Source organism: Acanthaster planci, linkage group LG03 (genome assembly GCF_054643075.1).
Source record: "Acanthaster planci isolate LZ-2023a linkage group LG03, COTS_SCS, whole genome shotgun sequence".
In the NCBI taxonomy this organism is placed as follows: domain Eukaryota; kingdom Metazoa; phylum Echinodermata; class Asteroidea; order Valvatida; family Acanthasteridae; genus Acanthaster; species Acanthaster planci.
In genome coordinates this window covers 17814517-17828505 of record NC_141779.1, presented here as the reverse complement: position 1 = coordinate 17828505, position 13989 = coordinate 17814517, and the positions used below count along the sequence as shown (strand labels likewise).

The window sequence follows — 13989 nt, the reverse complement described above, 5'->3', positions numbered from 1 at the left end:
CAATTTAGGGAATTATTGCAAGTGACTGAATTAATTTATTGATAGACCGAAGCTTTAACCCTAACATTCTTAAATCCTCCAATTTGAATATGATTTTGCACACACCCTACGCCCTAGGGAGTTTAATTAGACTTTTGTTTGAAGTGAATAAATTACCAATTCTTGAATTTTATTTACTTGTACTTTAACACACAGTGCATGTACATGTATATGCACACATATACCAGACAAATGAAGGGAACTGATTTACATTTGTGATGTTTGTAGGCTGTGCAGCCCCACAGAAATCTGTTATCACCAAGGGGAATTTTCTTTTTGGAGGGGGGAGAGGCAGGTGTACAAGAAGATTCATAACATGTCCAAAATAAACAAGTAAACATGCAGCATTGCCTGCTAGAAGTTTCTAGAAGACTGTACATGAATGTTGTCTGCTGGTCAGTGGTACATGTATATGTACTTCACTGCATTGTGGTAGACTCCATTGTGTATTCCTGGAACTTTGAAACTTTTTACCTCGTGTCGTTGGGCTGTACCTGAGCCGTATACATGTACTGTATGATGTAGTTTGTTTATGCACATGTATGTATATGCAATTTAGCTGTTTGTACATGTGCATCACCTGGAACTGCACACATGTACTGTGCTGACACACTTGAATAAGTGATCTTTGTCCATTGCATTTGGGACCATGTTAAATCATCAAGCTGTCATAAAGGGGAGGAAATGTATGTGTGTATGCAATGGGAAATATCTTCAGGCATCACATTCTGATTTGTCTGCGACTCAAGGAGTTCATCACTGAAATCAATCCCCAAATGTTCTGGTAGACCTACATGTACTGTGTTCATACAAAATTCTTCAACATTTGGCTCTGTGGCATTTTGTTGGATGTTCCAGTGGCACGATAACAGCTTCAAAGTCAGGGGGTTTAAAATCTGGTAGAGATGGAGGTGAAGATGAGTATTTGAAAACCACGCTACAATGGGCTACAACGGGCTACAACGGTGTGTTGCTCAATGTTGCTCCCAGAAAATATGTGAAAATGAAGGCCTGTGAATCTCTCCATTTCTCCCCTCCGATACTGAGTCTCCCTATAAATGTACCTGTTGTGCGTATTGACATGCAAAGTATGGGTAATGTGTTTCAACAGTCTCCATTACCTGTAGGTTTCATCTTTCTGAATAAATCCAATGGATCACTGACTTTTGTGGGATGCTTGATTACAGTATGTACATGTGTCTGCCGTGTTTATTCTGGATAATTCATTTAGGCACCAAACTAGCATGGTTCTCTTTTTTGCATCACATCAAGCCTTGTTTACAGAGGAATGGAGCTCTGTAGGGGGCATTATTTCTATGAAACTTGTATTATCTTGTTTTAATTTTGGTCTTCTGTTCTTCAGCCTATATATGAAGCCCAGACTTGGCAGATCATCCAAAGTCTACCATTTGGTTTTGGAGGACTTTGAAGGATTTTGAAAGATTCCCCTGCAAGAATACATTTACCTCTTGCAGTTCAGGCTTTTTGCTCCTTTTTTTTTCTTGCGAGCTGAAATTTTGTTGAAATGTTTTGTTGTAGTCCAGCTGGTGCCACTGCTATAATCAACATAATCATAAGGTTAAATAATTAAATCTGTGACTGACATCTTGGATCGCCAATTTCCACTTTTTTTTCTCAGCTGGGATTCAGGTGGCTATTCATCATCAGCCTACGACCGCCACGTCCAGCAACAACACCAGCAGTCAGGCAAGTCAGTGGCTAACAGGGTGCAGAAGCAGTACTGGGTGACCAAACAGGCAGTCATCAAGAAACTTGGCCGGAAGGAAGATGAGTTTGTAGTGGCTGGGGATTCAGAGCTGGATGCCAAGCTCGAGGTGAGTGTGAAATGTCACAGAAATCGAATGAGAAAAAAGATAACAGAAATATTCCAGTATCATGTGACTCACACACATCACGTCTGTTCTTTAACTTGGGGTGCATGGTCATTTTGGCAAGTTTCAACACCATATTAGTCAGCGAAGTACATGTATTTACATGTAATACATGTACATGTGCACAACCTTATTAACCCAAGTGTGATACCACCACAGTAGTGGCTTTTGAGTCGGCAGATTTACCGTACATTCAACAGTTTTTGCAAGATGTACAACCCAGCTTTGCTGGACCTCTTGAGTACTTTAGTACTTTCAATGTAAAAAGGGACAAAGGCCCAAGCATCTTTCATTCAGTAAGGGTCTCAGTGCAGTCAACATGTTTTGTATATGCAGGGGATATCCACATGAACACAGACAGATTCTATGTGCACCAGGGAACTGGATCAGTCAGACTGTGAACTAGATCACATAGTAAACTACGACTTTGAACTAGATCAGACGATGAACTTTATCAGGCCATAAAGTAGACCGATCAGACTACACATACAGTATGAGGAAGGCAATGAAGGTACACAGCAACCATTACAAGTTAAGAAGGTTTGAGGGTATTACTTGTCCCTGTGCACAGATGTGATGTAAAGTCTTTCATCTGGGATAATACCCACTTTGCGGTTGTGCGATGCTGCTCTATCTCGGCCTAAACAGAAGCACTCAGTCAAAACAGGACAAACAGCATAGAAGTTCAGAGTTTGACCAAAAAGGCAGTCTCTGTGGCAATCTGTAGATCAGCCACCCCTGGCCTCAAACATTGATCTGGCAGTGGAAATGCCAACAGTATCATAAGAATTTGCCAGACTACGGTTTCTCAACCTCGCCTGTTCCATTGCTTTACAGGTGTTCCGTTCAATACAGAAGACCTGCATGGACCTTTTGAGAATAATTGAGAAATTCCAAGATAACTTATGTGGTGAGTAGCTTTATGATGATGTGCCAAGATGCTGAATTATGTGGACCTGATATGTCTGGACTGCCACCCTCTGGATTCGTACCGGTACCCAGTTTTGAATGCGGAGGAGGGTATTTAGTAAATCCGCTATTGAACACACCTGGGTAGCCACATGAACTCCCTGCGGATTATTCTGTTTTGCATACTTATGATAGCAAAAGGGAGGACGTGTCACCTGGCTGTTAGTTTATATGCTCAGATTGCCATTTTCTGACAAAGGTTTCTTTACACACCTGCTGTGGAGTAAAATGTGTTAGCCCATGCTTGGCTGAATGTACACAAACCTTAAGCATCTTTGTGTTACAAGTTCGTAGATGAAGCTGAGCACAAGTGCACAAGGGAAATTGCTTCCAAGTATCCATGAATACTTGTATGTTGCATTTATTACCACTGAAGAGCCAATTGTACAGAGCAGACTGTACTGAAATGAATACAGTACATGTACGTAACATGCACAGTTACATGTATGTGAGTAAAAGACATTATCGCGAGAACTAACGCATGAACCAACAGATACGCCTACTCCATTCACTTCCCGGTCAAAACAGCATCACGCTTTGGGTACTCTGTGCCATTCCTTTGGTAAATTGATGCAAATATTTGCAGACTGAGAAGTTTAAAAACTCGAACCGTACCAAATAGGATATGTGGTTGAACATTTTCGCCATGTAAAGTAAGGTATGGTTGCATAAATGAGTAGATTTCTAAGTGAGGCAGTGACCATCTGAAAAGTAAAGTACCAGCCAGAAATTTATCAAGATTCTAACTGCACTGTTTATTTGACTCCTTTGGTTAACCCAGCTCTTTCTCAGGATGAGAACGCCATGGGTCGCTTCCTCAAGTCACAGAGCAGTCATGACAAGACGAGGGCAGGCAAGATGATGGCTGCTGTGGGCAAGGCACAGATTGTATCGTCAGAACAAAGGTGAGACTAAGAGATGGGATCTGCCCTCTCAGTGTGGAAGTCTTGAAACTGGTCAATTTATTTTTGCTGGGAATCCGTTGTCCCCGAATCTTGCAACATTAGGAGGATTCAGGACCCTCAAGGTAAATGTTCAGAGTGTGTGTTTATTTTTAAGAGTTTCTTGAATATTCATGGTCCTCTTCTGGGAAGGGGGTCTGCACATGCGGAACAATTTTTCATGATTTTCCATTTTCAAAATTGTTCAAAAATTCATAACTTCATTTACAGGACGCTTACACCCACACGAATGACTGTCTGTTGGCTACTTTAATCTGATAGGCAACCTCCATTGATGCCCGGGTATTGCAGCCAGGCCTGCCACCCACTACAGAGAGCCCACAATTGTGCGGTGTTGCTTGATTTCCATTGTTCCCGTAATTGGCCCAGTGCATTGCTGAATGGAAGTGTTGTCTTTACAGATGCGGCCAGATTAGCGTGCAGCGGTATTGTACCGCTCACGGCTGGCATGCTGAAGCACTTTTGTCCCCGCTGATATTCCACAGGCGCTGAGTGCCGCAAACAGTGGTATACTGTTTCGAAACAATGATGGATTACCTCTGAAAATGACAACACTCTGGGCTGAAACTTTTTGGCAATTCCCAGTAGCTCAGTCTTTTGTTCTGAACTCAGTCATTTGTTACAAGGCCCAGTTCGTTTTGTCCGATTTCAGGCACCCAGGCCATGCACATACAGCCAACGTCTCCGGTACCGGGGTCCCCTGTTGGTTAATGCGATCTGTTCAGGGAGACAGATGTAATACCTTTACTGTGTTTTGCTTGATTTGAGTAAATGGTCGATAATACATGCAATTCCTGATGTCATTTCAGGATTTACATGTGTAATATCCTATTCATCATGTTCATTATACATGCATGTAGCGGTATATGGTACCAAATAGAAATTGGACACCTGTTGCCTTGAAGAGTATGTGTTCCAAAATAGTAAAACTACCACAAAGGATTCAAAAAGTTTCTTGGAAAGGGCAGGGTGATTGTTTTACACATGGAAGCTGATCTGTGCCATTAATTTACTGGCTACTTTCTTGCAGCGTCTTGGTGGCATTGTGTACCGTAGTGGTATGTGAGTTGCTCCCACTGCAGAATGATGATTAGTCCTTACCTGTGGTGTCGTCACAGGTTCATCAGAGGGACCTGTGCGGTATGCGGTTACAAACGAATAATCTTAGGTTACTTGAGATGTCCCGATTAGGTCAAGAGGTCATTTTGGCGATTAAATTTAGAAACTGAATTACAACTATCAAAGCAATGGATGTCCAGACACACATTTCTTGCCTTTCTTTCACAGAACTTAATAAGTGCCCATGACTTGAGCTGATTGGCCAATGCATTCAGTTATTTTTCTGATTTATTTACCATGGCTTCAATTTCTGTTGCAACCTTCAACTAAGCTGCCATGTTTTTGCATTGTATTTTGGGGTACTTCCAGTGTTATATCTATGCCGGTCGGCATCCGTCAGGGATCTCCACTGGAGCATTCTACCGTAGGGCCCCAAGCTTGATGAAACAGCCCATCAACCGGCAAAAAAAATCCCAGAAAAAAAATTTGTCACTCTGAAAATTTCATGTTCTTATTCGGAAAGATTTTAAAAATTGAACTCATAATCAATTTGTAAAGAAAAACTTGCTAAAAAAGCGATCTACATGTAGAGTCCCCTTAGGCGGGCCCCTGGACCCCGCGGCCATGACCCGCAAGACTCCAGTTGCTTTGCTCCCTTCGTTCTCCATTACTAAATTGTCCTGCACTAAAATATGGCTGGCTATAACACTAGATACCTCCCCAAGTGACCTGCTCAGTGGGCTGGTCACTTGGGCGAGAGTGTGCGACAGAAGTCATGTGAGAGTCAAATTGAATGCAGGAGTTGGTGCAAATGCACTGCTTTAGGTTTTACAAATTTTATAAAGATTTCCAGCATCTTACATGTAAGTGATCTTGACTCTCTTCCAATCTACAGGCTAGGTCTGAGAGCCCCACTAGTGCGACTCTACCAAGAGATTGAGACCTTCCGATACCGAGCCATCTCAGACACCCTGATGACCATCAACAGGATGGAGGGTGCCAGACTAGAGTATAGAGCAGCCTTGCTGTGGATGAAGGACATCTCCAAGGAACTAGACCCGGACACCTACAAGCAGTTGGAGAAATTCAGGAAGGTAAGCCATTTATCTTGGACAAGTCGCCCGGCATACTCTTACGACGGGCAAAGAATGGTTTGCAGACATGTGACTGGAATTACAGCTATTGTAGGAGCCTGTCATGAGCTTCCGAGTGCGAGACTAAGGCTGCATCCAGATTTGTTGTCCAGAGCTAGGTCTAGGTCTTCACTCCATTGGAAGTACATGCGGAGACACACAGACATCAGACCTAGCCGTACGGTAGCTAGCCTCTGGAAGCCCATTTTGGACACAGCCTTAGTGGAGGAGGGAGGAAGGAACACACTCCTCCATGGGTGTAGGGAGGGCCGCGGTTGGTACATGTACATGTATAGGCTAATCCGATAAGACGCCCAAACTGCGGTGGCACCCCACTCACACGCACATTCCTCAGCTTGACGCGTGCGTTCAGCAAATCAGGACACCCTATTGGACGAAGAGGCATGAAACGTGCGCATACCACCTGTCAACGAGCGTTGTGCCACCACAGTAATGGCTTCTAATTCCGGTGGTCGAATTACACCATACCTATGAAATTGTCACTACCCCCTCTGTTGTCAGACATTGACCAGGTACAGTGACATCTTTATGCCATGTGGAAGTATAATGTTTTCACTGAGTTCATGTGAAACACTGTCGCAGGAAGAAAACATCAAGAACTTTCTCCCTTCAGAAATACATCTATGGGTGAACTGCTGTGAAATATCAACCCAGAATTGGTAACGCTAATCTCATTCCTTTGTGCAAGAAATAACGATAATTATGGTTAGGTTTGTGGTTGAAGCCTGAAAGTTGGGAGTATTGTTTTTCATTTCAAGTGATCAAAACTTAGTCAATGTGGTGGGGAGGTTAGTTTCGGCAAGGGTAGGGAAAGGCAGTGTGCACTGCAGCATAGCATGCATTTCAGAAATATTAGATAATAATCCTCTTTTTCAGAAGTAGCAAAGAAAGGCAAAATTGACCACCTTTTTACCAGCCTTAGAAGAATTCTGTATTTTCCTAATGAGTACGGTCGGATTACCCTGCTCGAAGAAGTCCGATGCGACTATTGCTTGGGAATAAGACGTGAATGTAGGCTAAGTCAGCGACCCAAATTGATAACGGCATCCAGTCGGATTACAATGCACAGGTAGTCTGTAATCCACAGATACCGGTATATTAAGGGATACATGTAGATAAGAAACCATGGGGGGAGGAGGTTGAAGGTTGCTGCTTCTCAGCTTACCCTTTTTGTTCGTGTTAATGTATCATCTGGCATTAATGTTTATTCCTTTTACAATTACCGGTGTGTGTTAGAGTCCGGGTATTGGGTTTAAACAAAATGTTTAAATTTAAAGCATTTTTGAAACACAAATGTACCTGCATTCGGAAAGGTAATTTCCTGAGATGTTACCTGATATCTGTCCCCAACCCCACTGACCACAGAGTCCTCTCCCCCCTAATTTTGCTTTCATTATTGAAATAACCACTCACCCTGTACTTGAGGCTTTTTACTTGTTTGTCAATTGATCTAGTTTCTTATTGTAGACACAATTTTTTTTGAAACATTGCACTTTATATGTGTACACGTACCGGTCCTTATATGCAATTGACTGAGTATCCACATACCGGTAATTAGGTTTTCTGTAGGAATAATTCATATCAAATGAAACTGCTACACTGCATGTACAGTACCCTGTCCGGATTTATAATGTCATCAAATCAGTACTTGTACATTATGTAACTGCAAGTGCATACATGTATCAGTGATTTATCAGGTAAACTGAATAGCAGAGGATTCATATTCAGTAATACTGGTAGTACTACTGAACTGCTCATTTTTTTCACTTTATACACCTTTCAATTGTATGGTACAGTAGCAATGGGGTGATAGTGACCACTGAACTTTGCTAAACAATGTGGAAATGTACTATGTACATGTATTTATGATTACCAGCACCGTACACTGTACTGTACAAACCATTTCTATAGAATATTATCCACTTCTTCTTGAATGTACTGGCATATACCCCTTTTGAAGACGTAACTTCCCTCTGAAACCTGTCTAAAACCCCACCAGGTCTCAGCTTTCATCATCTGTCCATCTACGAGACAGTCTACTGCAGTGACCCCCATCCAAGAGGCATCATCTCAGCTAATTACAGGGCTCAACTCAGAGGCTTGTCCCTCTGAGGGGATCCACCCCCCACCCCCACCCCTTCCTTCTCAACACTCCAGGCTTCTCTTTTCCCCCCCAGGAGAGGGGTCAAGAAGGGTTAAGAGCATGGGGCCTTTACATGGCTGAACCATCTGAGCTTGGGTTACTGCTGGTTGAACATATAATTGGGCAGAGAAGATGCAGATGAAGTTGTTGATCGGTCGAGGTCAATTGATTACAGTACTTGAGCACTTTTTACAGAGGACATCCATGGGGCTACCTCCCATGACACTCGATAGGCTGTGCAGAAATTTTTTTTTATTTGCTTGGGGATTTTTATTTTTGGCTTTTTATCTTTCTGTTTGTTTGGTTGGTTGGCTGTTTGTTTGTTAGGTTGTTGGGGTGTTTGTTGGGGTGTTTGTTGGATTGTTTGTTTTTTTGTTTGTTTGTTGGGGTGTTTGTTTGTTTGTTTGTTTGTTGGGGTGTTTGTTTGTTTGTTGGGGGTGTTTGTTGGGGTGTTTGTTTGTTTGTTTGTTGCATTATTGGGGTGTTTGTTTGTTTGTTTGTTTGTTTTTTTGTTTGTTTTTTGGGGGGTTTTTTTTGGTTTGTTGGGGTGTTTGTTTTTTGTTTGTTTTTTTGTTTTTTTACAAAAGTCAATATGGAACAGTGAAAGTTAACCAAATCTAGTAACATATGTCCAAGATGTGTTGTACTGTGCTGACAAAGGAAGAGCTAGAGGTGAATGATTCGTGGTCCAATACATATTTCATAAGTCATATTTCTGGTATTGTTTTTATTTTTGTAATTTTGTTTATCTCTGTTAAGATAAGAAATAGAGGTAATGCTTTGCTGGTGTCTCAGAGGCTGTTCTTTCTTTGTTATTTCAGTATCGTCACAACGAATGCACAAAAGCTCACTCAAACGTATCGCAGAAGAAGGAAATACATGTACCCCCTACTAGGTCAAAGGTCAAAAATTGTGGTACCGTGCATGTACAAAAGGTGTGCTTAGTTTGAGCTGTGGATTTTGGTTTTTGTAGAGTTTGAAAGGGAATGAGGTGTTTAGAAGCCGGTGAAGAAGAAAAAAGAATAGAGGAATGGCTATTGAACTACTTATGTACACGTAAGCCGATCACCCATGAAAGGCCTCAATGTACATGTAAAGCAGAAATGTACCCTACACTAACATCACCTGCCCCATCTGACCCAACAGCCGATGTATTAGCTGGTTTTGAGTTACATGCACATGAAGACACCATTTAATGGGAAACCAATACAGGCATGGCGGAAATGCTCAGCCCACGGCTTGTTATGATCCCCTTTTTTGTGTCAAGTTGCGACTGAAATGTACCAGTACAATGTACATGTACAGTAGACAGGAGAGTCAAATGTGTTTCCAGGTCAATGCATCCAACAACTGGTCAGGTTAAAAAGAAATCACTTTTTTGTTTATACACATAGGGTCTGTGAAATGACCGTTTCAAACAAAAGGATTCTTGAGCCTTGTAATTTGCATTATATAATGCACGACTTTGCAAGTGCAGTACTGGAGTAAAGGGAGTTTTTTGTGAAAATAGTGAAGGTAATGTACAGTACATGAGGTCTGACAGGATCCCGGGGGGGGGGAGTTGGTTGTGCAAACTAAACCCCACGCCAAATTTTATTGAATGTGGGTGAATAGCAGTGTAAATGGGGCCGCCCATTGGTAAATACATTATTCCCATTTCAGAATGACGTACATGTACACACAGGGATTTGTTTGGAAACAAAACCAGCAGGCTGCCGTGCATGTACAACATGTAGTTATCGTGGAAAGCGGGAAAATGAAATTGTGTGCACATGCCGGAGTACCATTTCCATTAATTGTACACATGTGCATGTACATTCAGTTATGAGTCACCAGATTCATTTGTCCACTGGTGTGATTTGACATCTTGCCCTTTCAGAAAAAGATGAGGGTTTGTGTGTTACTAGGCCTGACAAAAAGGTTGCGTTTCTTCTTACATTGAAAATAAAACGAGTTGGCTGACAGGTGTATCATCTTTCTCTTTCTAATTGGTTTTTTTTTTGGGGGGGGCTAGAGTTTGGGTGATTATCAATTGATTTTTAACAGTCATTTGTACATGTAATATGTTAGATTGCACACTTTATGCATGTATTAATTTCTGTTTTATACACCTTTGATGATTGAGTCAAATGTTTAGGAAGTAGAAATTGAAAGTCGTTATGATACCACTTAAATCTGAAACTTTTCGAATGACCTTTCCAACCAAGCGCAACGAGCCTGTTCGTTTAGAAATAGATCTTGCAACTGAAAGCCTAATATTGCCGAGCCAGGCACAAATTTGCAGTAGTCTGGCAATCCCTATCTATCTTCCTTAAAATCAGCTTGTCCCTAGGGAAGTGGTCCAAGATGGTTGACACCTGATTAAACCTCTGCATCTGAGCTACATGTACATATTGTACTGTATGTGAGCCAAAGGCCATATCCAAATTACATGTACATGTGGCTGTGGCTACATGCATTTCTATGTGTAGGGGAAATGCATGTATACATGTATAATGTATGTATGTATACATGGCGGTTTCCAAAGACACATGATATTTCTCGTCGTACCCAGTTACTTTGCAGGCACAGCTAGAACCCATGTACATGTACACATCAATGCACCTGTAGCCAACACATACCCGTACAGGTACATGCTACCCGGTGACCGTGCATTTTTATCACATACAAATCAGAGGTGTAAAAATTCAGCTTGTTAGCTTTTTTTTGTTTCGACGTTGACCCTCAATTTCAGCTTTTATCAATTAAACGGTACCAAAATAACACACCCACGGCATCCATTTGGTACATTATGTGCGAGCTCCAGCAACCGGCACCTTTCATAATATTATACCAACAACTTCTGCTGTTACTGTCACAAACAATAAGCCTTTGTTAGTTTCACTGATGATTCAACATTACAGAATTTATCAGGTGTTGCTGATGAACACCATTCCATGGATTCTGATTTCAATGACGTGCACTGATCTTAGTGTAAATGTTCTTATACGCAAATTCTCTTTTCTTTATAGTCATACATCTTATTAATTAATGAGGATTACAATTGAGGGACTCAATGATCTATTGCCTCTGGTGGCCGGCAGATACGAAAAACCACAAAACCTCTCTTTTCATTGTTTGGGAAAAGTGGAAACGTATGCCTGACTTGTGAAATCCACCGCTATCAGGCTACCGGTAGCTAAGCAATGATCAAGTAATTAAAAGGCTTGCTCTTCTGCATTTCTCCACGACAGTGACTTTAAACTAAAGTACATGTAATAATACATTAAAAAATTGAACGTGTTGTCGTTGCTGCTAGCAAGCGTGAAGTGACGCATTTCTGTACTTTCACTGCCTGCCACACCCTGTTCACAATACAACCTATCCACTGAATCTTGTAATCATTACCATGACAATGATAAATTTGTTGCATTCTAATTAGCCTTGGATCTCAACCGAATACAACTTCATTTCTTGTGCAGCTGCTGTGTACTAATGTATGGGAACTTTTTACATGTCAGCTTTTTGCTAGTTGTTTTAAGTTTAAGTGGCCATTCACCTCCCTGATAAATGTCGAAAGAGTTTGTTCTGGGTTTTATTAGAACCCTGTATGATGTGTACCTTGTCTGCCTATAATTTTCTGTAACAAGGTGCCTGTTCATTTATGTGTAGAGGTTCAAGCATTGCATGAGTGGTAAATGTATTACCTCTGCCGTCTTGAATAGGGGATTTTCAGTCACGTAATTTAGGACAGTCAGCGTTCAATTTACACAGAGTTTTCTTAGTCTTAGCCAAATCACGAGCGAAAGCAAAGTAATCTCCACTGTCATTATCCTAATGGTCTTTGACAAATCTCCTTCCTATATGTACATGTATGCTGGTAAGTGCCAAAGTGCCATATTCCACATTACTGGAGAGATACTAGTAGTAATCTGAACTGGCCATTTTAGCTTTGATCAAGTTATCAGTATAACTTTCTCAGTCCTCTGTCCTTAGCCATTTCTACTCATAGAGTCATTCTTTTTTATCTTTTCAGCTGAGGCAAGTGCATTAAACCTCAGGTTTCCCCACCTTAATCTATAAGCCAAGATTTCTTGTCAACAGCATTATCTTCACGAATCTTGACATGCCTCAACCGCCCTCCCCCATCCGGACAATGACCTGTCCATCCCATTCCATCCACCTGTGCGGCTTAATAAAAAGTGCAAGACCAACAAGGCCACAAAATTTAATTTGTGATCGGACTCCCCCCCCCCATCTCCAGCTGATGAAACTATTAGAATAATATCAGAAATTGGATCAAGGCAGGAAATGAATAATTATTTAGCAGTCGGAGAAGATGTCTCAGCTGATGCTGACCCCTCGCAAAGTTTTTACAGAATCCAGAAAGCTCGGAGACCTATAGCACAGTGGAAAACGAACGAGTCTGATTTCCAACAGAGTGCACGTAACACCCATTCTCGTGCAACTCGTTCAGACTGTACAGCAAATTTGCATGTATATTTGAAGTTATTTTAGGGCATGTGTGAATTGTGTAACGCATGGACATGATTCTTTTGGCCTTTAGAAGAGCTGACACTGTAGTTGAGCTGGGGGAGTGTTACATGTGAGTGTGAATCTGGATGAAGCTTGTCAAGCCAATCTCAACCCCTTCTCGACGGGAATTTCTTTCCGAAAGCCGACTCCAAGAATTCCAGCCTCGCTTGGCCACGAAGGCCACCTGCCAAACGGCAAATTCTCGGTTTGTGGCCCAGCGTGCTCTGCATGCTTTGAATTACACGGTGAAAAAGCTGATTGTTCGGTGGCATGCGGCTCTACTCAAGCTTCCACATTCCCGTTGCCTCTTTTCAAAGTGGAGACTATTGTGAAGCTGGTGATTATGATGCAAATTCGATCTTTTCATTTCTGGGCTACACACAAAGACCAATTACCATATACACAAGAACCAGGGTCTGCCCCCTTTCATCGTGTTCGCTCGAGCGTGGGCCGAGAATAATAGCTGAAAAGCGGGCTGAGGATCTCAATTTTTACGGGGTGTCTTAACATGTCCCAGCGTGAAGGGGTTAAGGGACATCTTTGCTATTAGGGAAAAACTGTATGCTGTGCACTGTCAACGGTACACAAACAAGTTCTGTGTGTCCCCTTCTGTAGCATTAGAAAAGAAAGGACTCTGCAGATATTCAACACGAAGATGTACTTTTTTGTCGGAGCATAAGGAAGGATAGCGGATTTGACACTTCAAATAACTGGATAAGACACTCTAATAGGATTGATCTTAATCTTGGAAATGTCACACCGTTCTTTGGGGGATCTCAGTGTACTGAAATGACAGGTTTTTCCAAGTTGGGAGGAACTACTAGTTTCCCTACTCTACTCTTTTACTTTCCAAAAATTACTATCCTGTCCCAAAATTAAATTTATGGAGTATTAAAAGGTAGAATCAATCAAATAATGGTGGCCTTTTCCTTTTTATCATGCAGATGGACAGGTTGAATCTAATTATCACCCCTATTAAATAATAAGGATTGACCTTAATGCCTTGGGGATTTTTGCAATTAAGCCTGAATCCTTTATAATAGACCCACCAGTGTGCAGGAAACAAAAAGTATCCTCACAGTTTGCACAAAGAGATGAAAGTCTCACCGGAAAGTAAAACCCAAGTTTCAAGAAAATCACATTTCAAGTTGGTCTCTTTTTCAACCGCTTATTTCCCCAGTGTTTAGTATGCCTTTGACTTATCCAGTGCTACTGCATGAAAGAGAAGATCGCAAATGACACAAAACTACAAAATA

General features: G+C 41.6%; 1 protein-coding gene across 5 annotated transcripts in view; it reads left to right on the top strand.

Annotated features, from left to right (window-relative positions):
* LOC110991126 (islet cell autoantigen 1-like) overlaps window positions 1-13989 on the top strand; it is a 44909-nt gene that overhangs the window by 8842 nt on the left and 22078 nt on the right. For all 5 annotated transcript variants that reach the window (XM_022256317.2, XM_022256315.2, XM_022256318.2 and 2 more), the window contains 4 exons: window positions 1679-1874; window positions 2769-2841; window positions 3682-3805; window positions 5817-6015. In XM_022256317.2, the coding sequence (XP_022112009.2) occupies window positions 1679-1874; window positions 2769-2841; window positions 3682-3805; window positions 5817-6015 (592 nt within the window). The remainder of the gene's footprint in view (window positions 1-1678; window positions 1875-2768; window positions 2842-3681; window positions 3806-5816; window positions 6016-13989) is intronic.